The sequence below is a fragment of the Leuresthes tenuis genome, unplaced genomic scaffold, assembly GCF_036924035.1.
Source record: "Leuresthes tenuis unplaced genomic scaffold, fLeuTen1.0.hap1 SCAF_14, whole genome shotgun sequence".
Taxonomy (NCBI): Eukaryota; Metazoa; Chordata; class Actinopteri; order Atheriniformes; family Atherinopsidae; genus Leuresthes; species Leuresthes tenuis.
The window spans coordinates 15,993,007-16,020,338 of NW_027325368.1; the positions used below are offsets into that span (position 1 = coordinate 15,993,007).

The 27,332-nt window shown below is 40.0% G+C and overlaps 1 protein-coding gene across 3 annotated transcripts in view; it reads left to right on the forward strand.

Annotated features, from left to right (window-relative positions):
• Nucleotides 1-26,599, forward strand: part of ephb1 (EPH receptor B1) — a 147,439-nt gene extending 120,840 nt beyond the window's left edge. Inside the window, exons 10-16 of one of the 3 annotated variants that reach the window (XM_072363243.1) lie at nucleotides 3,453-3,641; nucleotides 4,674-4,921; nucleotides 6,036-6,251; nucleotides 17,208-17,357; nucleotides 23,208-23,401; nucleotides 24,401-24,556; nucleotides 25,346-26,599. In XM_072363243.1, coding sequence (XP_072219344.1) covers nucleotides 3,453-3,641; nucleotides 4,674-4,921; nucleotides 6,036-6,251; nucleotides 17,208-17,357; nucleotides 23,208-23,401; nucleotides 24,401-24,556; nucleotides 25,346-25,454 — 1,262 coding nt within the window. In that variant the 3' untranslated portion in view covers nucleotides 25,455-26,599. The remainder of the gene's footprint in view (nucleotides 1-3,452; nucleotides 3,642-4,673; nucleotides 4,922-6,035; nucleotides 6,252-17,207; nucleotides 17,358-23,207; nucleotides 23,402-24,400; nucleotides 24,557-25,345) is intronic. The other 2 variants (XM_072363244.1, XM_072363245.1) reach the window with 2 other exon arrangements.
• Nucleotides 26,600-27,332: the final 733 nt, after the last annotated feature.

Here is a 27,332-nt window from a genome sequence, read left to right on the forward strand (position 1 = left end):
GTTGAGCCTGACACAGCAAAGTGTTTCAACACAGTTACTTTGTGTCAAAGTTACAGAGGTAGCAGCTTGGGGCTCATTAAATCTGCTGCGGACATGCAGTAAGAGCCCTTTTTGTCACAGCTATATTTGGTCGGGACTGATGTAATTAACAAAAGTCGCGAAAATAAAAGATCAGAAAAACTTGCATCCCTTATCGCCAAATAAGCAATGTGAAGTGGGGAGGAAGAGAATAAAAAAACGATAAGGAATCCTATTCATAGATTTAGTTCTTTAGCTGTCAAAATTCCAGCACTCATGCAGTTTCCCCCCACCCCATGGTGCATTGTTTTCCTCTATTCTCTAAAGATTTGACTGACAGTTTTGTAATGACAGTATTCAATTCAACAATAAAATGGAACCACTCAGCCAATTGTTTTGGGTGAACCTTCAAAGCTACATTGCAAGCTTTCACTCAGCTATCCGCTTCTCAAGATGTTGCCACACACGTCTCGGGATGTCCTCTTATTTTCATCCCACCTCAGGGGTGCTGCTCTAGGAATAATGTAAAACAGTGGTGCAACTGAAAGGTCATTGTTCTGATGTCAGACCTTTGACATTATCCCAAAACAAGGTGTGACGTCCTATCCAACAGATTGGAACACACACATGAAACACACACATCAGGCGACGCATCAAATTTTTGTCTCGTTGTTGCAGATGTTGTTTGTGGTTTGGCATCCGGTGCATACATTTAACAAGAATGAGATGGAAAACCCATTTAACAGAGCTACTCCTGGTTAGATGCCAAAATACATTTATGCTTAATGTCTTTCTTGCTGCTGCACACTGAACTCTAACATGTGAATTCTTGAGCATAAACAGAAATGGTAAACATTTATAGATTAATGGGAAATTGGTGTTTGCCTTTCATCATCTTACATATGAAGGGCATGTTTATCAATCATTTGAATGAATTAACTATGTAATTAAAAGGATTTCTCAAATTGTTATCTTTCACAAAAAGAACGAGTAGCAGCATGCCCACATAACTGATAAACCCACATAGAAGTTCTGGCGTGAATAACAGTGGGACTCGTCATAATACATTACAAAAATGAGATCCCCTCTGTGATTTCCATACCAGTGAGGCACAATGTGTGTCAGATGAATGGTTTTCCTGCTTGAAACGATGGGTAATTAGTTTATGTTTAGGGGAATCCTTAACTCACTGTACACCGAGCCCCATGATGGATTAGTCTATGTCTTTGGCCGACACAAAATGGGAATTCATTCACTCCAGGAATATAGTGTCATGCAAGTTTTATGTTAATTTCTCAAATTGTATAATCACATAATATGTCTGATTATACTGAAACAGTTTATTTACAACCATTGTCAGGCGAAATGAATTGGAGGAAAATATTTTCCGTTGCTGAAAGACTAATGTATGAAAGAGTTCCTTTAAGTTAAAAAGATGAGCTTTTATGGAACCGCTCTTTCTTTCACTGACAGTACTGTTTGTCTTAAGTTTTGTAAAGTAAGAGCAGTAATTTGATCGTAGTCATGGCAATAATAGATCAGAGTTAGTGTTACCCTCGTGTGGTTGATTTGTGGAGGCATTAGAGCCACTCGATAAACGAGCAGAGCTGACAATTAGCAATGTCAATGATGAACATGGTTCAGTGCCGCTCAGTAGATTTTAACTTAAACTGTCACTGGGAAGTTAGCATAGGGTCTTTTGTGGGCTGTAGGATGGGTGCTCTGTGGATCAGATTTGCTATGGTGCATACTTCTCATGCTCATTGAAATTGGGATCTGGGGATTTGGAAGCTGTTGTGTTCTAAAGCTGTTTCCTGCAATTTTTTTTTCCTTGCTATGTGGAGTGGGTGCTTGGTATGCCTTAATGTTGAGGTCGATGGTACTTGTCAAAATAAAATCCACGTGATGCCAGGAGACACGTTTTTTCAGCAGAACACGATACGAATAGTATGGCAATAAGCTCTATGGCTAGGCCTATGAGTCTTTGAAGCAGCCATGCATCTTTTCCCAATGTAGTGGTTGTTTTATATGTTGGTTAAATATAGAAATGACGTTCGGATACATTTGCTTCACACACTCAGATGAAGGGCCTATGAAATATTAAAGTGTTTTGTTTCTTTTTTTTCATTTTATGAAATGGCCATAAAAAGATGAGTCCAGTTAACCAGGGCTGTACCACAGGGAGGCAGAGAAATAAAATGTTTCCATTTTAAATTATGCATGAAAGTGGGACTGTGAATTAAAAAGTAATGGTAGTGTGTTTATTTGAAAGTATGTGACCATAAGCCTGAGATTTATGTCCCCATATGCTTGTTTCGGTTTCTGCTCTCCAATAGGATTTTAAGTTCCACCCAGGTAACAAATTTAGATTTTATATTGGATGCAAAAGCTTTAAACTCTCTGATGGATTACCTTGAAATCTGTGTGTATGGAATATCGAATGATCAATTACGCTCACCCAACAGGGTTCAAGGCAATTAGTGTGGTAACTAGCTTCGGCCTCTAGTCAAAAGCAAGGTGAGGCACTTTGATCCCAGGATTAAAACCTATCTTCACTCTGTCTCTTGAGACCCTTCCCTTCTTCTGTGTTGTTTATGCAAATGAGTGCTCTCAAAATTGACTTGATGAAGATGAGTTTACCTAAATGACAGTTGCCGAGGTTTGGACTAAACAGCTCTAAATAAACAAGATCTGCCCTCTGATGTCACTGTAGAGCTGATGATTTGATGTGGTTGCTTTCTGTCCATTTTGTGGCAGCATATTTCATTTTAAAGTGTTTTTCTCCATCTATTCCAACACACAGAAAATCTGCCCTGCTTTGGATATATCTCTGGTCTGTGAACTGAGCTTCCCTATTGCAGAATTGTATAAAGAGCCTGTTGATAGCAGAGGGGTTTTATGTCTTTATGAGCTCCTAGGCTGCTGGAAAATTGGTTCTACCATGATCAAAGAGCAGATACTGCTTGGGTAAGGGATAAAGGGTAAAAAAGAAAACTGTCCACATTTATGCTTTCTTATATCCTCATCTCTCCGTCTGCTTGTTAGTCCTTTGCTCCGTTTTTTTTTTCTCTAGTTTGGTTTCAAGTGATGAAATCAAACCACTTTGTAGCCTATCTCTAGTTGTAACAGGCCCTTCCTGTAACCTTCCACCAAAGTACTTGTAAAATATGCAGATTTTCATTTTCACATGATTTGATTTTTGATCTGTTGACTTGGTGCTCATCTGATGACAACCATGGAGCAAATGGAGTCTGCATCATGTGCAACTTTTTAGAGCTTGTCGTGATTGTAAATAACATTGTGTCACAGTGTGATTTACGCTTCAGCTTGAAAGATGATTGTAATCATCAATCATTTTCATAACACATCACCTAAAGCAAAAAAAAAAAAAAAAATTACTTCCAAAAACACTCAACTCACTTTGATTGTTCTAGAACTCTCTTTGCGAGCCGACATGTCTAACTGCCCCTCCCCACTGGGCTGCCCGACCCACTTCTCAGGCTCCCCGGGAATGAAGATCTATATTGACCCCTTCACCTACGAAGACCCCAACGAAGCTGTGAGAGAATTCGCCAAGGAGATCGACGTGTCCACCGTCAAGATAGAGGAGGTCATTGGTGCAGGTATGATGACCAGGTGCTATGCAACTATATGTTTGCCTGTGCATTTTTGTCGGGGGGAGGGGTCATCCAAGATAAATGTTGATTGCTGTGTTTTTTAATGCTGTGCTAAATCAAATGGGAATATGTCAGGGGCCAAGGTCAAGGAAAGCAACTGTATTTAGTGACTTGCAGGGATTCGAAATATCTCAAGCCTTCCAGCCTACTCCCTGCACGTCTCTGTTTGATCCTGCTTTGCTGGTTTTTTGAACATGTACAACCTTGCATCAAAGATTTGTATTTACTTTGCATGTAATATAGGCACAGACATCTTTAGTCTGTCCTTGTTTCATAATGATTGTTAAAATATGTATTTATATTCACAAGCAGGCATTAAAGAGCTTTGAAGTAACTTAACTGGAGGCTAAAATAACTTAATCTTAGTGGGTACGCATATCTTGAAGATGTCCTTTTTCTTTCAACTTGACACATTATTTTTCTTACAATCAGGAGGGCATGCTGCATTTGCTCGTACAGATGCTAAAATAGTACTAGTTCTGTGATTGGGCCCGGAATAGCTTCTTAACTCCAGCCTAATCAGCAAGCTTGGTGTAGAAAGTGTCAAAGAAAGGATAGAAGTAAAGATGCAAGGGGTTAACTAATTAAAGATTTCTGTTTTGTTGATTTCACTGTATGGTGTCTCTGCACGACTTCAAGGTGGTGATAATTAATCAAACAGGTTCCAGATATTTATCAGATAGTGCTTGGCTGTTATTCTTTGATTAGGGAATATGAAGGCTCTTGGCAGTCTTTTAGGATAGATGACTACTGTGAGTCAGAGGAGCCACACTGTTAAGAATATCACTCATAAACAACACTTGCAGAGTGTAGGACAACACTCAGCATGCATGATATAGACATAATTAAGATCTATAGTGGCACTTTAGCTTAATCTCATATTTGCTTTCTTGACAAGCGAGGGGATTCAGATCTGAACAAGTAGATCAGCTTTTGTTTTTTTCTGAGAAACCACTTTACTCCTCTGTTTCTAAACAGGTGAATTTGGGGAAGTCTACAAGGGCCGTTTGAAACTACCTGGAAAAAGGGAGATCTATGTAGCCATTAAGACCCTGAAGGCCGGCTACGTTGAGAAGCAGAGACGAGACTTCCTGTCCGAGGCGTCAATCATGGGCCAGTTTGACCATCCAAACATTATACGTCTGGAGGGCGTAGTCACAAAGAGCCGTCCAGTTATGATCCTCACAGAGTTTATGGAGAACGGTGCCCTTGACTCATTCCTCAGGGTGAGTGATTTTTGTGAAACTAAGTTGCTTAGAGGTAAATATTGGTATTGAATGGAAACTAAACATAATGACACTGGGAGCCCAGTCTGAAGTAAATCCTTGAACAATTAAAAGGAGTTGATGAATAGAATTATTCCTAATACAAATTGGAAGAAGCCATTTTAATCTATCTAGTGCCAACTGAGAATATTCCCAATGACAATTAATGTGATTTTAATCATTCTTAATTTGGAAACTTCCACACTAGCTACACTTAGCAGCCTTTAACTTCTCTATTAGTGCCTGGAGCTATTAATGGACTCCTCAGTCTTTCTTTTGCAGTTAGGATAGAGCGAAGATACAGCTTGATCAATATTCAGCTCTCTTTTTTTCCTCTTTCAATCTGATGGATTGGGGTTCTATTTCACTTTGATCTAGGGTGGGTTTAAATGGGCTCTTTGAAGTTGGCTTTGCTAACCGCCACATCCAACTTGTGTTTCCATCGATCTTTCTTACCCTCTTATTTGTTACTGCGTTTCATGGGTTCAAAGCTTGCTCTTGAGGCATTCACACAGGGGTACAGGCACCATGTGTGGATGTTAGAGAGACAGATGCTTGCATACCAGAATACAACAATGCTCTTACAACTCCAATGAGTGAGATTGGCTTTGGGTATCCAGTTTGCTATCTAATACAAATTATACAATACAATTACCCTCTGGACATAAAGACGTTTAAATATGCAAGAATAGAATCAGTATTTGATACAGCAAAGTATAATCAACAAACAATTTCAAAGATGAGAAAACATATATTCCAACATCAGTGCAAACACAACTGCCGTCTCAAAAGATGAATTTGTAAAGAGTTTTTTTATTATTATATCAGAATCCAAACATATAATTCAAGCCATGCTGATATCTCCCAATAAGGCATAAAACAATTGAAGGCTCATATTATACCAGGTCTGAAAATGTTGGGCAACATAGGGACCGACGTGATTTATTACAGTTAAAAGCATTTCTGTTACCGTTTGCTTGAATGTCTCTATCCCCTAGGTAGGCTCATTAATGGTAATCATTGCAAAGATAATATCTCAATAACACTTTCATTTGTTTTCCTGTCTGTCCTCCAGCAAAATGATGGTCAGTTCACAGTTATCCAGCTGGTGGGAATGATGCGTGGGATCTCCGCAGGGATGAAATATCTGTCTGAAATGAATTACGTTCATCGTGACCTGGCTGCACGAAACATTCTTGTCAACAGCAACCTGGTGTGTAAAGTATCCGACTTTGGTCTGTCACGCTACCTACAGGATGACACATCTGATCCCAGCTACACTAGCTCTCTGGTGAGTACTGGTAACTCTTATCTCTAGTCAGCTCCAGAGCCATGGATAATCCCCTTGACTAATCCAGTTGTTATCACTATGAGTAATTCAAAGTCTCCAAGCAATTTTACTGACATATACAATCATTCAAACACACCCACAAAAGCTGTCACATATCAGTCTGATAAGCTTTGACAATGACACTGTCTCATTCTTTCTGAAGGTCTTTCACCTTTTCAGTGCCTTTCGTTTTATATGAGCTGTCACCCTCTTCTTCCTCATCCCCCTTCCTCCTCGTTCCTATACTCTGCAAGTCACAGACCAGAGGTCTGTCATATCTTCATTAGTGTGGAGACAAGCCTCCTCTGGGAAGGCTCGTCTCTAGTTGGCATGCCCAGAGTGTAGAGAAACCAAAGGGCACTGCAGCCTCTCAAACTGACATCTCCCACCTCACTCTCTCCCTCCTGCCTCTCATTCGTTATTACTGCAGCATCATGGGAGGCTTTGGCTCCTCATTAACTCCTCCACGCTACAGATCTGTAATTATTAGCAGCCATCGTTAGTTCTCCAGCCCCTTCTCTTCCTAATTCAAAACACACTTTTACACCCTCGCAAACACACGCCACGGGTCATTAGGACACCAGACCTGTCTTAGGCTGTGTGGGGTGGGTTTAAGTGTTGTCTGGATGCATATGAGCATATGTGTAAGAGTGTGTGAGCGTGTGTCTGTGTGTGTCTCTCCTCTTACCATGTCTTGTGTGTCTAATATCACTTCATTGACTAGTGACGATTTTGGTGCAAACAAGGTTGTTTACTGCTTATGACTGATGTGTTTTCATCTGTTACTGGTGTAATTGGATCTCTTAACTGAAATATTGGCACAGTCGAATAATATAAAGATACTCCATTATAATCAAAACGGTTTCCAGAATCAAATCATAAAGTGTATTTGCAGTCGTTGTATAAAGAGCAAAATATGGTCAAAGTATGAAAGTAATTAAGTGAGCTCTTCACATTTACTCTTTTTTACATACTATATGGTTTTAAATACAATGACAAAATGCTGAGAGGTCATCAGATCATTTATGGAAAAGAAATCGGAATCTGGTCTCAGTCTTTGAACTTTTTCTATCATCTTTGACTTTCTGTGAAATATTGGATGAGCATCTGTTGAACCTCTGACTCTGCAGAGCGCCGCTTAAGTTATAGTTGAAAGTTATAGATGACTGTTAGATGTTCTGCAGCAGCTGCTGTGCCACACTTTCTTGCACCAGTGGTACTGCACCTGCAAGCAGCCCCGCTGCAGGCTTGCTTGCACTCGTGCTACTTTTCACTCACTACGTCATGGATCCCACTCAGCACTCAGAACTAGAACCTGTCCTTACAAAGCAATTTGTGTGACTTTCTTCACCATAGAGTAGGTAATGTTTGTCATAAAAGTCACTAGATTTGTTGCTTGTTGCTTTTTGAAGAAAGAGTGGTTGAAGAAGGTCTGAAATTGTCTAAATCTGCTGCCAAATCCACCAAGTTGGCAGCACTGGATACACCAATATTAGAATTGATCACTACCTGGCAGGGACAGGGAAGGCGGGTGTCAGCTGCTGGTGGATAGAAATGTTCCTCATTTTCTGAATGAGGAAGAATAGGAACAGTCATGTCATGAGCCATTCTACTTGCATGAGTGTTTGTGTTTTCCTGGTAAAAACTTAAATCTACAGCTTGGAGGTACACAGATACGTTTTTAGAGAAATTATTATCTAAAATATATTTAATTACTCCGGCAAAAATTGGTCAAAGCGGGCAAGGAGCACATCTGTATCCTATTAAGCCTGTTGGTGTGGGAGGGAGCAGTGCCTGGCCGCTGCTCACGCCACATAATGTTTAGGGTCAGGGTGTTCTCTGGTAAGGTCAACAACAGAAGATGTTTGTGGAAATCTGAGATACAGTGATGTCATATAAAGATTAGGTTGTGGCCACGCATGCACAGAACGTTATCAGAAAGAGAGAATAACACAAGCTACTGTCATTGGGAATTCCATGTATGCTGCCATGTGACATGTAAGTATGAATAGATTCCCTAAAAAGGATCCCCAGTCGTCCGACCTCTCTGGTCTTTTCTCCACAACAGTGGTTTAGTTTTATTCCAATGTATATGTATTTTTTTGTAGAACTTTTTTTGTACAACCAACCCCTTCTTATTTAGGATTGGCAGCTTCAGGTGGCCCCACAAGACCGTTCCTTAGTATTATCTGGAATCTGAAAGTTTAACATGTTTCACAAAGCCGCTTTGGGACCCATTCTTTGTAAGTGATTCATTGTAAACATTGTGAATGTACAGCTCCATAGTAGCACAGTATATCTTATGAATAAATATGAATACAATCTGAATATATTTTGCTCTAAAAAAAGGACCTATTTTCAGATGAGCTTCAGATGTATTTCACCACATATCTTGCGATCAAACGCACCTTAGTGGGCTGGGAGGCAGTGCTACCCAGGGGTTGCAAGAGAGTTCACAAAAAAGATGTCTTCATCTAAATCTGGGAGTATAAAGAAAAAAGTTGTTTTCACTTTCATTTCTCTCTCTCTGGCTGTGTTTTGGTTCCAGGTTTCTTACAGAATCATTATGTTATGTTAAATGCAAAAAAGAAAAACACTGCCAACCAGCTGGCAAGAGGTGGATGCCAAGGTGTGATCAACAGTGGTGTCAGAAGAGCCAAAGGAGATTTGACCTCACATTGGGGTGACTGAGAGCTAATTGCTCCCCAGGAATGGCTTGCTTTGTATGCTTGACCCCTGTGGCTAAACCTTTCTGAATAGGTATTATTTAGCAACAAAGAGGAGCAGCACCTTTGTTGTCTGCACCGCTGAGCTGGCTAATAAAACAGGTTGTAAAAGGATCGGATTATAGATTGTGGTCAGTATTTTGATGTTGTTTAATGCAAACTGTTCAATGTCTCCCTGAGGGTGTTATCCAGAGAATCCAATGAGCAGGAGTGAATATTGTGGAAGCCATTTTGATAGCAGCACATTTGGGGGTTTTGACACTGATGAGATTTTGAAAAGAAGTACATTGAAACTTTGGCTTTTAATTTTTACCACCTGTATGTACACGTATATATGTATATATGTATATATGTATGTATATATATATATATGTGTGTATATATATTTTTATGCACATAAATGTAATTGTAATTAGCCAACAGTATTTAGGCAGATCATAAAGACTCGACTGTTGTTTCTACAGACTTTTACTGCCCTCCTGATCCAACATACTTTGTATTCATGGAACATGCTTAAATTAACTTAGGGAAGTTGCAGTCCATTGGTCTTTCATAGGCCCAACACACTTCTGTTTGTATAATTAAACTATGCATATTTTGCACCCTTCTCTTTACAACCACTTTGGCTCTGACGTGATGCTAACCATACAGCGAGCAAGGCTGGCATCACAGACAAGGACGACGGAATCTTGGAATTATATTGCACTGACAGGCAGTGATTTACATCGTCATCAACCGCCTCCTCTAGCAAATTAATCACCTCTTTCCCTCCACTGCTTTTCTAATTTTTTGCCTGCAATTTTAGGCACACCAATTACAGTGCCTGTGGTGCGATGCTGGGTCCATGGTTGGAAGGACATGCTGGTAATTGTGTTAACCCTGGATGTGGGTATGCTCTCGAGCAATGTTTTGGAGTTTAAGACAGAAGGAGGCTGTCCTCCCTCTCTGCTGGCTGCTCACCAAAGTCATGATTAATTTGGCTTACAGTACAATATTTGAACTGCACTGGTCTTGCTAAGGTGCTGTGTTTTAATTAATTCATAAACTGCAACCTTTCTATGTTTTTTCTTGTTTTTTTTATTTACTCTTCCCCCATTCCTTCTTTACTTAATTATTTTTTGAGTAATATTTAAAAAGTAGCCCATTGGCACATCTCAAGCTCACATCTTTTAATTAGATGTGAATGAACCTGCATACCTGGCAGAACAATGGCCATGGTAGCTTTCACATTTCTTTGTTTGCTCACCAGACTATCCATCAAATGAGCGCACCGATTTATCTGTCTTTCATTTCTCTCCAGCTGTCAACTTCTTTTAATTCTATGGCTTTTTTTTCGTAGGACATAAAAAATGTGCATCAGAATGTTCTGCGTAGGGTAGATGTTATGATTTATCATTTGTTGTGGTGTCAGAAGATGCTTTTGCATATGGTATGGACATGTGGCATCTCTGATCCGATCAGACATAAAAACTCAAACTAGGTCAGTTCATTCTTTGTATCTGGAGATGCATAGAACGCATCTCCACATGCTTCGAAAGTGACCAACTGTGATCAGATCTTACTTTGCTTTATATTCAAATAACCATATAGATATGTGTTGTTATTCTTAATTTATGGTAGGTAACAATGCACTTCCCATGCCTAATTTTACATAACATATCTGCAGGAATTATGCTATGTCAGTTTAGTAGGTTGCATTCAGGGACATGTTCAACTTGTCTACGCACAGCTGAAAGACCGTGGCCATATTTTGCCCAGAGAACCTCTGAGTGGGGTTCGAATGGTTCAGTGTCAATGCATCAACAGTTTGTCCTGGGTGCATTCCCACCTGACCACAAGTGATCACATCTGTTAAGACATGTATTAATGCCAAGGGATGACGGAGTCAGAGATGTTGGCATGGTTACAGAGGTTCAATGCACATTTTATGCCCGAGCAAATGTTTGAAAGGGTGATGTGTGCAAGTGTTTTTTTGTTGGGATATGTTTCATAAATCTGGTGTGAAAGTATATGTCATATATATATATATATATCAACCCTATAACAGCAATGACAAGTGATGTTACCCTTTCTATTGAGGGTTAATGCCCACAGGGCAACAGTGAGGATAGCAGGTGTGGTTAGGAATTTCTGCCTGTGCCTCAGCTGATGATATGAAAAGACTGTCATTGCCAAGCATGTCACGCGATGGATATTGTACTTTATGTTATGACCCAATGGGCAGAAAGAGCATGTGGTTAGATGTGTGTGATTGTACTGTTTTCTTGGGTATATACACGTGTCCCCTAAGTGTCTTAATATGTGTATTTTTGTATTTGTTTGTGTTTGCGTGTTTGAATTTGTGTGTTTCAAGCTAAGAGAGGTTGAAAGGCGGGTCACGGGGACCCAGTAAAAAAGCTCATCTGTCAAATCCCTGTGACCTGAGTGACATTCTCTCAGCTCCGCTTCAGTGCTCACACTCTGTGGACAGCTCTGTTGTTTCTGTCATTTGTCTGTTTTCTATTAGCATCCTTTTCCCGGTCGCACTGGCTTCAAGCCCATGCACTTTTTTTGGCTTGTCGATTCAACTTGTAGTGAAATATTTATGCTCTCTGAGTAAAGGGGACAGAGTCCCTAACCAAACAAACAGTGAAATGGGTACATGCCCATAGAGACCAAGCCAAACGCAGATAAAGGCACTTTTAATTTGGCTTATTGGAGTAGATTTTGTTTGTGCATCTGCCCATATGTATCATCAAAATGCAAGATATAAAACTTTACATCATAGCGCAACATTTCAAACTGCTTGGTAGTTTTGTCACGTGGAAGAGCGTGTAGGGAGGGTCACACTCCTGCCCCAGCCTCCTACTTTGATGAACATGAACATGAGACAACACCCCAGTAATCTCCAGCATATTACCCCCGTATGTCTTTCTAAGATGTAGTCACTCTTGCTGACCACACACTTTAAAGTAAGGGTTTGTTTTTCTCATATCTTCATATGTTATTTCTTTAATTTGGTACTTCATAGCGTTTAAATTGTGAGATGAATTAAACATCATAAAATATCAACGAATAAAAACGTGTGATATGGAACAGGTATAGGTTACAAATAAACAAAGAAATATTATCCATACCCGAGTTTTGCTTCAAAGAATGATCAACCAGCGAAAGAACTCTGATTGTGATTTACACCTTCTGTCATGTTGATCAGAGTCTGTATGAGGCGTGCATTGAATCGCCATCTGTGGCTTTTTAAATGCGTTTGCATCTTCACAATCAAATGAACCCTGTACACTAAATCATACCTGTGAGGTTGGTGAATTTTTCTCACCATAAAAACACTCTACTGCAGAGGTACAAAGGCGATTTAATCTGCTGATTAACCAAAGCTGTGCCTTTACAAAGCTGTAATCCTCACACTGAAACTTGTGACATGATTCAACGCCTGGTGACGCCTGTGGCTGGTATGAAATGTTGGTATTTCATGTGGGAACTGTGGATAAGTGGCGTCTTGGCAGTGCTTTAATTTCAGTTTCATATTGTTCTTGGAGTTCTCATAACGACCCTCCCAGTAGCATTAAAAGGAAAATCGGGCCTTTACAGGATTTGCTCCAGTTTGATAAGACTGTGGATGTAATTGCCTGTCTCTCATCCTGTGAAGAAATTATGGGACCAAGGTCACTTGCTAATATTGGAATATAATAGTAGAATTGAGAAGGGACACTAGCCGGGTTTCATTTGATGGTGCCTGTAAATGCCAGACATGGTCTGTTGGTGAAGAGGTTAAGTTTATTTGTTTTACTATATACACTCACGTGCAAGGGATGCTGGCAAAGAGGGACAAATGATGAAATAAATGCAAAATCACATAAAACACAGAAATTACATACAGCTAAAGCAGAATACTTAAGAATTGTAGAAAAATTCAGATTTATTTTGTTTTAAATGTCAAAATGGTACAATGTTTTTATTATCAATAATAGTTCTAGTATTATTAGATGCAAATTACATAAAAACACCAATATGATAATATGTTCAATTTGACACACAAAAACACATTTTAATGTTAAGACAACGTCACAACACCATGGCATTTGTGTACAGTTGTGTAGACAAGATCTTTTATCAGTAAGCAGAGACGATATATCAACCCAAACAGCATAAAGGGGTCACATTAGTTTGAATCAAAATAGGCCAATGAGTGACATAACAGGGACGTTTTTGTATTTTTTTGGAATACAAAAAAAAAAATTATATGTGAACTAAACTCGTGATTAAATTCATCCATCTATCTGTCCATCCATCCATCATGTTCAGGGTCTTGGGGTTTAAGAGCTGCCACTGAATGGGAGGCAGTGTAAACTCTGGACAGGTTGCCAGTCCATCCTGGAGCGAACAAAGAAAGGCAGACAGCAGCGCATGCACACACTCAAACCCAGCCAATTTAGAAACACAACTTTTTGTTTTAGCAATCACACCTTTGAGATGCCAGAGGAAACCAGAGCACACTGGAATAAAACGGTGCAACCGCATGGAAACTCAACACAGGAAGGCCCCAGCTGAGGTTTGACCCAGGAAAAAGTCTTGCTGTGAGGCAATAAATCTGCTCCACTTTGTTGCCCTCATTAAATTCAATTAATGTCAAAAAATTATTTTTCCAGCAAATTTCCTGCTCAATCTTAAAAAAAAACTCTTAACAAATCACTAAAATGGCCAGGTTTCTTTCGCAGTCTGTTAATCAGTCATTTTGAAGAAATGGGCACTTGATTTCAGACTGAGATAAGTCAGTCCAGAATTCTGGTTTTGCTGGCTGCCAGAGCAGCTGTCACCAACCAATTCATCAGCTGCTCGCAGGAATTCACAAATCAAAGCTAAACTGACAGTTAAAGCCTGCGGTAGGTGTTAAGAAATTATTAAAATCTGTTTCTCCTTTATGATATCTGTTTACTTTACTGACTTGGAAGTTTCTGTAACTTGACAGGAATCCAGTTTATTGCAGAACTTACTTTTGAAATTAGATCAAAGTGGAGGTTTCTTGAAATATGAGCATATTTTTTTCTGAGTTCTAATCATTCAGAAGAACACTCGCAAGAGCTTTTCTGCATATACTTCCCTCTGTATTCTTCAATGTTTCTAGCTAAATCTGAGAATATTAAGGATATTTGGAAGAAATAATAAAAGCAGTCAAACACTTCCCAAAATGTAAATTGAAAGAACTGCTGTATGTTCCAGTCTCCTCCAGAAATTCCCATAAATACCTGACAAGCCAAAAGCTCAGTCACCAACCTCTTTTACTGTTCTTTTTCTTCTTGCTGTTTCTTTTGCTCGCTGTGTCAGTCATCCTCTTTCTCTATCCCTTCACCCTCTTTCTCATTCTGTTTGGGCAGTAATCCAGGGCAGATCGCTGTTCAGGATTTCATTAAAACGATGTTGATGGAGCACTCTGCCCAGCCTAAGTAAATGTGCTCAAGTCCATTTGAGTGTGTATTGTTTGGAAATGGATTAGTGAAGTTGGAGGAGTAAAGTCAAGGAGGAGGGAATGGGGGTGGTGGGTGGGGGTGGGTTACTTATTTGTCTTTCAGATGAAGGAGAAAGTTGTTTATTTGGAACTGCTAAAAAGCTTCTATGAAGTGAAAATGCTAAGGTAAAAACAAGCTGATCTGGGACGTGGCTGCATGTTAATGACAACTGTTCATTCTGCTGAGACAAAAATTCTAAATTCTAGCTCATTCCACATCAGTATGTCAGTGATCTACATGAAGTTATCTGCACATTGGTGGATGCTCAGCCAAAGCTACAGCAGACATGACAGGTGTCTCATATCGTAGCCATGTGCATCAGTACTGTACACACATCACCTGACCACCAAATGTCGATTCTTCATCTCTCAGGCCTGGCTGTCATTAGGACACACTCATCTCACCAAGATCTCTCTTAAACTGACAGTCCCGGCACATCTCTTTTACAGTTCCGCTTCAGACGAATCGCCGGCTGTCACAGCTGGTCACAACCTGTCAGAGGCAGTCACGACCAGGTGGAGCCAATCACGTACTGTGTTCTTACTTTGTTGACATAGAGCTGACAGCACGCTCAAATGTTTGCTCAAGGTTTTCTGAATGGGAATTCTGTGTGCAAACATGTCCGGACGTGTCAGCCATCATTGAATGCGGGAAGAAACTCAAAGAAATAAAAATGCCATCTTATTTTTTGTTCGATAATAACTTCACATTTTTACACCCTTAGGAACCTGTGAGGCTTTTTATTCAAATTGCTGAAACTTATCAACTAGAAAATAGAGCCCATCCTAGATCGCTGGAAAATCAAGTAGTGCAATAGCCTGCACACGGGATACCATATCCAAATAGCTTCCCTCATTGCTTAAAGGCTTCACAAAGCAACTCTTGCTTTTGTGTTGACATTAGGTCTGTTTTAATTCATATCATCACTCCTGCTGCCCCCTACTCATCCCCGCTGTTACTGATGCTCTTTCAAAAAAGAAAGAAAGAAGAGAAAACCCCGCAGTGCTTTGTAACATGTTTTTTTTTTCCCTTCTTCCCTGTATTCACAAGCTGTTCAGCACTTTGTGTTATTAAAGCAGGATTTCGGCAGAGCCATCACTGGCCCACAGCAGTAATTACTAAAGGTTTGCATAGCTGCCTCTGACTCACCCGTTTTGGAAATGTTATTACCAATGTCTGTCTCATTGGAGGCTCACAGGGAGCTTGATGTGAAGCCTGCGTCTTTGCTGAGGCCATTTCAGCAACGCTGGGTCCTGGGGCATGAGACCAGATATATACGAAATGAGGATGTCATGACAAAGAACTATATAAAAGACAGCATTTTGCTTGGAACGGATGTTTACTATTTTCAGTTTTTCTGCATTCCTTTCCCCTCATGTATGTTTATCCGACCAAATTTTTTTTGACAGAAAGCATTCCTCCTGAATAAGAAAAGGACTGGTCATTTTGGATTTTGTATGGAGGATATTTACCTCATGTCTGTGTAGTCTCATTGCCCTCAGACAGAAGGAAGGGCAAGAAAACGTGCCCCAGGGTGTCTGTTTAGATGAAACGAGTCAGATATGAAACTAAACTGAGATATGAGAAAAGCACTGAAGTCAGTGGGGCTTATACAGCCTTTATTCACTTGTTGATCTCTTCCTCCCTTTCTTTCTTTCTACGTCTCTCATTTTCTCTGTATGTCTGTCACATACTCACACAACCACATGCTGCATCACTGCATGCTTCCCATAGCATTACGTCTTTTTCAACACTGTTGTTGGTGAGACTGCTGCCTGTTCATCATCTTGCAGCGATGAATGTCACTGAGTCAGATGTCAAACCTCTCTTCTGGGTCAGTAACCTCTCCACAGTAAAGTCCTGGAGATGTCCTCATTATTGATATCAACCTCTCCTCATCAGCAAAGCCACATGACACTGACCTGTAATACATTTAAATGATGCACTGATGGGTACAAAAAGAAAACTGTCAACCATATGCATGCTCTACAGAAACACTCCAAGCCACCAATATCTCATTCTCACTCAGGGTGGTCTGTGTAGGTTTCGCTTTGGTTTGTTTCCAACGAGGACTTATCTGCAAATGCTCAGGTTCAGCTCAGGTTCAGTTAATTGGCATTATTAAGCTGGCGGTGAGCTCAACTCAAATGTGAGGGGGAGGCGGTGTGAAGAGTGGGGCACAAACAGGGTTTATATGTGTCTGTTGGCTTGTGTGTGTGCACACACAAACATCTCTATCTATGTCTGCGCATATGCTCTCAGTTGGGTGTGTGTGAAATCTGAGACAAGCGGCTGTCAATTTCAATCAACAGTGCGCGTGGCATGCCTAAGGCCCAGGTAGCCCAATTACCGGCAGAAACGCTCGATGTAGGAGCAGAAACTTGAGCCTATCTTCCTTTATTCAAACAGAGCTGAGAGGAGGGGAGGCTGCGGTAAATGTAATGCCGGTCGATGACTGTTCAGAGACGCTCTTGAGACAGAGTTCGAATCTTGTGAATGTTTCGCTGCTTGTTGACTAAGACACAGAGTGGATTAAGGCATAAAGACTTAGATGGCACTTTAACAGCTGACACAAGTCTTGTGGTGTTGAGGGTAATGGCAGACTTTAAATTAATGCAGTTGAAAATGATTGCAGCTGTTTAACAACTCAGAAATGTACCTTGTCTAAATTTCCTTTCTGCTTTCTTTAGGGTGGAAAGATACCAGTGAGGTGGACGGCACCAGAGGCCATTGCTTACAGAAAGTTCACATCAGCCAGTGATGTGTGGAGTTACGGCATTGTCATGTGGGAGGTGATGTCATTTGGAGAGAGGCCTTACTGGGACATGTCCAACCAGGATGTAAGTGCTTTTATGCATCTAGACTGTATAATTATGGCGATACTCTTTTAATGTAATGTATTTTCTTTTGAAACAAAAAATTGGAGCAGAGTAATTGAGAGTGAGTGACCTCTGGGCTGTCAATCACGGAGAGAAAAGCATTTTTTTTAAAGAATCCATATTGTGCTCATTTGCAGGTTGATGATTTTATTTTGGATGTGCACTGAATTAGGCTCACATCCTTGAATGTTAAAAAGATACATTATTATTCTGTTACTGTACATTGCTGAAGCCTCTTTTTAAACTTCTTCATAAATTGGTCATTTCCAGCTTCTGTTTCTTTAAGGCTCCCCTTAAAAATGTCCAGTCTGCATTGACTGGTCAGAAATCTCATCCTCTGTATAGGTAGCACCGTTCCACCCACTAGGCATACATTTTGCTAATCTATTTCTTGATGATGTAAATAAGGTGATGGCATATTATTTGTGGAAGAAAACAGCACTTTCTTGAAATGCCAGCGTTTCATATTAGGCAAAGCTGTTTTTCATCAGACAAAGCTTAGCGTGGTGGATTTTACTCTTATCATCATTATCGTTTGTATGTTTTTCATAGCTTTCTGTGAATTCTCAGTTTGTGTGAACAGAAATAGCACTGAAGGTTTGGGGAGAAACCAACAGGCATATGTAATAATGCATAAAACATCCTCTTTCAATTGTTATTGTTTACACATCAAGACAATTAAAAATCATCCAATACTAACTATGTCTTATACAGAAATACAACCTCAGAGCAACAAAAATATATGGCACGGTACACGGTCTCAGGATTTACATAACAGAAAGTAAAACAAAATGCAGAAGTAGTGTGTGAAAAACTAAGTACACCCTTACTGTTTTCATAAAAACCAGAAGGGTGGGTAGAAGCCTTGTGCTGCTAATCAAATGCACTTGATGAATGGATCATCAGCACGTGTGAACACCTCCATAAAAGCTGATGTGTGGTCAGTTTGCTGGTCTGGGGCATTCAGGTGTGTGTCATCAGCAAAGATCTTTGAGAAGCAGCGGTTGCTGCCCATCAATCTGAGAAGGGTCATGAGGCCATTTCCAAACAATTTGAAGTCTGTGATTTTATAGTGAGAAAGGTTATTCACATCTGGAAAATATTCAAGACAGTTCACAGTCTTCCTAGTAGCAGATGTCCAAGTAAGTTTACTCTAAGGTCAGAATGTGCAGTTTTCAGAGAAATTGCAAAAGGCCTGGGAACTACAAGTCAGACTTCACAGGCCTCAGTTACTCAGTTAGCAGGTTAAATGTTAGAGTTCATGACAGTACAATTAAAAAAAGACTTAACGATATGGTTTATTTGGAAGAATTGTTGGGAAAAAGCCTTATCTCTCTAAAAAAAAAGTAACTTTTGTTGAAAATAAAACAGCATATGAACGCAGCAGCTCATAGCAGCTGTCAAGCATGGTGAATGACAGATGATGACTTGGGCTTGTTTTGAACCCACAAGACCTGGGCACCCTACAGGCATTGAGTCAACTATGGATTCTGCATTTCAGTCTCAAATATGAGGCCATGGGTCCAACAGCTAAAGCTCGGCTGAGATTTGGTTGTGTGACAGGACTGTAAAAGAAGAAAAAGGAAAAAAAGAAAATACACCAAAGAGGAAAAAAAAAACACTGGTTCTGTCAAAATCCAGACCTCTACCTGATTGAAATGCTGTGGCAGCTGTGAGAAACAACTCCCAACAAGTCTCAATGATTTGAAGAGACTTTGTAAAAGAGGAGTGGACAAAGGTTCCTCAACAATTGAGGAACTTAACATAACTGAAAAAAACAATTACCCATAGCTGTTGCTGTCAAAGGTGCTTCTAAAATCTATTGACTCGTGGGGTTTCACACAATGCTGTCTTAGTTTTTGTGGCACAGACAATGGCACTGAAAAATGTCACGTGTTGTTATTTATTCAAGGATCTATTACCTATCTTTTAGATCTGGTAAGGATCTAGATTACTTTTATTTTTGTTCTAATATGTAAGTCTTAAAATTGATTGAGGGCACACTCTTACGGTCAAATGTGCCCTTTAGAAAGAAGTCCTGCGTCCGTTTCATTAGGTCTTGGGAAAAATAAATGAATTGATGAGACAAATTTACTTTTTTTCTTTTACTTTTTAATTTTTTCATTGAAGTTAAAGAAATATAACTGAAGCCTCATTGAACAGCAGTTACGCCATAGATAAATAGAGATAACGATAACTCATATGAAAAGAAGCTGGAATAAATCACATTTTTATCAGCTTCATGTCATATCATCATCACTGAAGATGTCCTTGAATCTGACTTTGAAAGCAGATTTATTATCGGCACAGCCTTACACTATGCCCGCTCCTTTCTGGCAGGCTTTTGAGAGCAATGAATGATTGCTGAGAGCTCTACTTTGTTCCCCATGTCCGCTTGGATAAGGTCCACTCTTTCAGGCACCAACACAAACACACACAACTATTGGATCAAGTCCCATGATATGAGGTCTTTTTTTTCCTAAGCTTCCCTTAGTGAGATGGGTAGCCAACCATCGGGTCTCTGTGGACCTCACTCCACCAGGATTGTCCAACCCAGCAGATGTTGCCTCAGTGGGCCAGCAGCAAACACTGCCTGGTGGGACTGGCACCACTCAGCATGTCCGCCTCCTCTGTCCACACATGCTCACGCACTTATAACACACACACTTTCCTTCTCCATCATGCTTCCACTTACATGTCCACACAAAAAGCCATAACCGCTGTTTTCCATCTTCTCTTTAAATCCATCTTGCTAAATATAGCAGCAAAACCTTACCATCTTGTACCTGTATACATCATCTCTCCCTGTCCTGCGTATGTGCCATTTATTTAAGCTACTGCTGAGCTGTACTTAACTCATCAAATGAATTAGCAACTTACGGAACAGCTCCTAATTTTCAATGACTTTATTTCACAGGATTTTACATCAAACTCTTATCTTACAACGAAGATGGAGTAGATATATGGATATTGCTGGGCTCCAGATCCACCTTAGTTATTTTAACAAAGTCGAAAGTGAATTTGTAGCTGCACATTAGGCACGTTTTCCATATTTACAGATTTGATTTAACTCTGTTGTTTATGGATTATAAACCAAAAATGACGGTGGACTTTTGAATTTCAGTCACTCCACCTCAATTGAAGTCTAAAATGTGCCTGCAGTCCCAGTTTAACCTTTAAAACACTTGACTCTAACTCTGACTTCCGTCAGGGCCAGGATTGCCTGTGAAGCTTTTAAGAGGCAAGTGTCAAGTGGCTATACTGAATAGTGTTAATTATATGAAATTTGCCCAACCCCCCCCTGTGGCTCCCGCAGTAACTCTGCCTCTGCCCTGCTTCATTTCTGTTTCCTTGCTCTTTCCTCCAGGACTGACATGTCATTGGATAGTGTCAGGAGGAAGTGTGCGTCAACCTAAATGCAAACTGTCTCTTGAGTGACCAGCAGAATTCTGTCTACATGGAAGTGGTAGTGGGGTGCTGGCAAGGATGGGTTGAGGCAGGGATCAGTGTGACATATTTACTGAGTGGATATGCCTAATGTAATGAGTCGCTGAAAACCCAAATTATTTAGTTTTTAATTAAGTATATACATCATTGTCAACCTGCCAGCTGGTAGAAAAATACTGATAGCAGTTGATAGTAATTTCTGCATAAAACAAGCGTGGTATATAATGCATTGTTAGATTCAACAGATAAGTACATCTTTTGTTTGAATTCAGTCCCTAACTCAGAAGTATTCTGTGGTGAATCTCGCTGTCAACTTCATGCATTTTCCCCATTTACTATTATGTTGACATGCTCATATATGCATTACGATCCATCCATCCATGCATTTTCTATACCCGCTTAATCCAACTGCAGGGTCGTGGGGCTGGAGCCTATCCCAGCCGTCATTGGGCGAGAGACAGGGTACACCCTGGACAGATCGCCAGTCCATTACAGGGCCACACAGAGACAAATGACTACGCTCACACTCACTCACTCAATTAGAGACACCAATTAACCTAACATGCATGCTTTTGGATGGTGGGAAGAAGCCGAAGTTCCCAGAGAGAAGCCACGCATACACAGGGAGAACATGCAACTCTGAAAGGCGCAGCCAGCAATTGAACCTGGAACTCTCATGCTGTGAGGTGACGATGCTAACAATCACACTACAATAAGATCATTATTTTTAATCAAAATTAAGTAGATCAAGATTGAATATTGAATTTAAAAAAAAAGGACAAACCACATTCAGACCCTGGCAGTGCACAGTTTAACAATGGGGACCCACAATGATCTTTGAGAAGCAATCGTTGCAGTCCATCAATCTGAGAGGGGTTATAAGGCCATTTCCAAACATTTTGAAGTCTGTCATTCAACAGCGAGAAAGGTTATTCACACGTGGAACATAAGCGAGACAGTTGCCAATCTTCCCAGGCGTGGACATCTCAGCAAGTTCACTCCAAAGTCAGACCCTGAGATACTCTAAGAAATTGTAAAAAAATAAAGAGTTACATCTCAGTGTATCTCAGTTAGCAGGTTAAATGTGAAATTTCACAATATAACAACAAGAAATAACTGCTTGTTTGGAAAATGGCAACATTATGTGGTTTTCTGTAATTGCATCTGAAAAAAGCACAAGAATTATGGAGCAATGTCCTTTGGATAGATAAGACCAAATATAGATGTCCAGTGAAAATGCACAGTATAATATTTGCTGACAGCTAAACTCATAGCATATCAGCACAAGCACCTCATACCAGCTGTCAAGCATGATGGTGAAGTGTTGATGATTTGGGCTTGTTTTGAAGCCATGGGACCAGTGAGTTAACCTCAAAATCTTCTCTATATTAAAGTATCATATGGATAAATGTAAGGCCATATGTCTGACAGCTAAAGCTTGGCTGACACCAGGTTGTGCAACAAGATAATGATCCAAAGGACAGCCGAAAATGTACAACAGAATGGCTGAAAAATAAATTAATCAAAATGTTGCAATGGCAACAATGGCAAATCTAAATAAAATGGTGTGGGACCTCAAGAGGACCTGTGCATAAATGAATGCTTGTAAATCCCAATGAACCCTTGCAACATTGCAAGGAATAGGCCAAAAGTCCCTCCATAGCAATAGGAGGCTCATCATGGTGCTGCAAGCGACTGAATCAGAGGAAGTACTCACACAATGCATATGCATTTTGGCTTAGTTCACTAAATGATGATAAGATGTGATGCATCAGTTGTTGTTGTTCCTTAGAGGTTGTAATTACCTGAACACCTGCGAAGGACCAGGTGATTTTTGTCGACATGTGTTTTATCTATTCTATCGGGCCTTTTGTTGTTGCTGTCCATATGTTGAAATGTAAAGAAATTCCTGGTGAAATGTGCACTCTCTTAAACCACAGTCAGAATAGTTGAAAATATATGAAAGTATGAGATTAACGCACTGTTGGTTGGAGGTCTCACTGCGTGGCCGGTGATCCAACTATTTGTGGTCAGTTTGGTGAAATTAAAGATGTTGATGGATGACAGTTTATCCAAATACCATTCTGATATCTTTGCTCATTATTCCTCAGTATGGCATTTTCTCAATTTGCTTCTGATTGAGCCTCCTACTGTCACAATAACTTTTGAAAGGTACATTTGTGATGGAGCACAATATTAAGACATGCAAGGGACAAAACCTATTATCAATGACCTTACTTTCTTCATTTAAAAAAAAAAGAATAAACAACATTTAGTTTTGATTGCTCAACTTTTCGATGTATAACATTGTTACAAAGCAGTTTCCTGGTAGCCATCGTTAAAGCTTTTCTTATTCTTCCTTAGGTGATCAACGCAATCGAACAGGACTACCGTTTGCCACCACCCATGGACTGCCCCAGTGCCTTGCACCAATTGATGCTGGACTGTTGGCAGAAAGATCGCAACGTACGACCTCGCTTTGCAGACATAGTTGGTACCCTTGACAAGATGATCCGCAACCCAACCAGCCTCAAAGCTGTAGCCAACATTCCTGCAGTGTGAGTAAAGTACACTCGGCTTGAACTTAAATACACACATATAGGACTTTCATCCGTTTTTTTATATATATATATATAAGTCTGCTCAGACTAACTCAGCACTGGCATGTTTATTTTTTATCCCCTCATAAAATAAACATGAACTTATTACTGCTGATTGCATCAAACCTGAACTTTTCCTTTCCTGTTTTTTTTTATTTTCTTCCCATCCAATCTAACCCCGGTGTTGGCTTTAGAGTTTCACTTATTTGCCTCATACTCCTGTAATGAAGGAGCAAAAAACATATTCTTAGAAACAACAGCAGCCGCAACACACGGAGGAACATCTTATCTACATAAAGCACATAATTATGATGTTGGTTATTTTTAGAGAAGCACGTACGTGTCCTCTTTTTTGTCACTGAATACAATTTGACAGTTTTGGAGATCCTGTTTCTGGGACAATATCCACAAAACTTTCTGAAAAAAAAAAAAATCAAGCTGTCAAGCTGAGCCAGATTAGATGTGGTCTGTCTTTTGCCTGTGAGCTTCAGGAAGCCATTTGTTTTAGCTGTGTGTTTCGGTTTCTTGCCATGTTGCCCAAGGTGAACTTCTAGCTTCAACCGAGATTGCATTTGTGCAGTAGAGCATGTTTGTTTCCAAGGTCCCTCCCATGTTGAGCTCAGTTCACTATTGCTAAAATTGTAAACACTTTCCAGGACCACTGCATGCCTTATTGTAGATAGTGCTGTGTAATTAGTGGCGTTGGGGTAAGAATGTTGATTTTGTTTGGATAACCAATCCTTTTATTTTTTTATTGTTTTTTACTTGTTCTCTTTTAAACATTTCAGCTAGATATGTACAGTTTAGACACACAGTCTCTCCTTCTCTGTTATCCTGTCGCATACACCCACACAAACGCCAACCCCACAGGTACTCGTAAAATCCCACTTGCTAAATATTACATCAAAGCACTTTTTCTACCATTCATCTCCCCCTCCTCCCCCTCTTCTCCTTCAGGCCTTCTCAGCCACTGTTGGACAGATCCATACCTGACTTCAACACCTTCAGCTCAGTAGAAGACTGGCTCGCTGCCATCAAGATGAGCCAGTACAGGGACAACTTCCTCAATTCAGGCTTTACTTCCTTACAGCTGGTGGCTCAGATGACCTCAGAGTGAGTTCACCTGCTTGTTTGCAAATGAAGAGTTCCAAATCCATATGGCACTTGATGGGCACACTTGTATAAAACGACTCCATGTCAAGTGCTTGTATTTTTAGCATGAATGCATACAGTAGCCTGAGTCGTGCTGTGATTGCATGGGTAAAAATATAGCACTTATTGTTGTAGAAAATCACATATTAACGTGATAGGAACAGTTAAACATGTGCTACTTTAGGATTATAACAGTTGTCTGATACTAAAGCATTTTCCAAGCAGAAATTGATTCAAATCCTTTAAATACACAGTTTTTAAGATTATTTACTCACTGCTGCTGTTTACGTGGCGTGTGTCAGGGCATAGGCCTGACAGCATTTCTCATAGGTGCAAATATTGCACTTGTTTTTTTTTAATTAACAATGTTGCTTGGTCTACAGACGTTTGTGAAAATGAAAATGTATTCAGACATTTTTTATTCAAAATGTGTGCTTGAGGCTTTCATAACGTTTATGCAGTCTCTTTGCAATTCAAAGAAACATGCATTACCAAGTCTTCTCTGAAGTTATAGCATTAATTGAGTTAATTTGTGTTTTCTGTTCATTGCCACAAGCTTTCCATCTTAAAATTGTGCTTTCATATATGGTGATAGTATGACTTTAAATGCATTAGGAAATGATAGGTTGCATCTTTTTAAAAAGAACAAAGAACAAAAACAACCATTTCTCCTTCAGTGTGAGGGAAACCCTTTCATCTGTGTCTTTAAAACTTACTTTTCAGTTTCTCTCTCTGCCTCTTTCTCTCTAGGGACTTACTGAGAATAGGAGTGACCCTGGCAGGCCACCAGAAGAAGATTCTCAGTAATATCCAGTCCATGAGGGTGCAAATGAGCCAGACACCTACAACTATGGCATGACTACAGGGGGCGCTGTGCCACGGAACGGGCAGCATTCGCAGGACCAACAACAGCAGCCCTCGAATGACCCCCAATCCATTGGAACGCGCCAGAGTTGAGACTATTGTCTTAATCTAACCCACTATCACGGCAACAGGACACCAGGGTCTACACTACCACATGGTTAACACTTTAACACTTCATGCAATCCATGCCAGGCATTCAGGGTCCAGAACTGGTACTGTTTTTTCCATCCAACACAAAAGAAAGACAGACATCAATTGTTGTTGTTATGAACTATATTCGTGTCACCGTAAACCAAAAGGATTCCAACAATCAGATGTCAACACAGGGAACTACTCACCAATACTGGCTGTGTGGTGAAATGAGTGATGTTGTGCTTCTATATTATATGGACCAGAAAATGTTAAAATTGTAAACACGAGTGTGAAATATTTAGAAACCTGTGACCTGTGATTTTACCATACCGTTGTCAGTGTGTGCATTGAAGATGCCTTGACCTGGCGAGAAATAAGCCCCGGAAGAAGAAGCAACTAACCAGTAGAGATAAATGGAGGAAGTATACAGGGATGTACAGTGGAGCACCATTTTCAACTTTCACACGATCTTTCGCTTGTTTGAAGATTTTTTAAAAGTGTATTGTAAATGACCTAATGAAACTTCAGAGCTTAGTTATATTTTGTCTTTTACCATCTGTTTATTTGTTTTGTCACTATAGCAAGATGCCATTCACTTGTATTTTAATGTTAACACTACCTGTGGAGGTCTAGTTGGAGGGCCTTGCCAAAGGTCTTCTTAGCAGGCTCTACTCAGATTCAGAGAATATAAGTATGTTTATCTCTTGCTAAATATGATTATATCTTTCACAATAAACCTTCATATTGAAGGTGTTATATATGAATATGTATGTACAGAACTCTCTGCTTGCATTTTTGGCAAAGACGTGTTAACTAGATTGTGATAGACACATAAAATGTGTAGTTTCCTATGATGCCCTGGTCTCCTTCGGACAGCTGAACATGGGACAGTTGATTGTACATCTCCACGTTCCAGGGGCACCAAGACAATTTTTGACTGAATCTTAACTGGAGAAATTGTCAAATTAATCATGGATGAATAAATGTTATTGTAGATCTGTATCGAAATTGCTGTAGGAGTTAAAATAATTGAAAAAAAAAAAAATCCATTTACTGGAGATCATGTTAAATGTGAGTGTACACATGCTGTCTCTTGCTGATGAGCACTTACATGTACAGATATGTTCTTTGTTCCATTTGTGTTTTGACTTGTTTGTGTTGGGAGAGGTTAGCGTCATCCTGAGGAAAACGAAGCTTCGTGCCTTGGCTGGCTCAAATCCACGGTAAGCCCCTGCTGATCACGCAGGAAAAACGCATCAATATCGTATTATTCAATATCTGGTTAAAATCTATTTTAGGCAAATCCAGTTAGTGTTTCTCACGGGGGCTTCAAATCTCTTGGCCAAGGCAAGAGTTTCTATGAATTTAAAAATACATGGGAGAGCACTTAATCAAGTCACTAGAGATCAGGGTGAATCAGCATCACTTCTTTACACAGTGAAAACGAACATCTGGCCTGAGGTTTGCCAACAGGCACTCAATGCCATTTCAATTAACACTAAGACTTAAACGCCACTCATGGGCACACTAGTCACAATGCAACACAATCTCCTGTAGACTGATATAGTTTAGCTGCTGTGTTTATCTATGCACCTTCACTAAATGCTGTTGCCATATGGATAGGCCATTTGAAGCCAAAATCCATGCTGTTGAGTTTCACACATACATGCAATTGGTTATTACAATTACTCCCAAAGGATCCCATGGATGACAGCTTATAAAAATGCATGCTATAGAATGC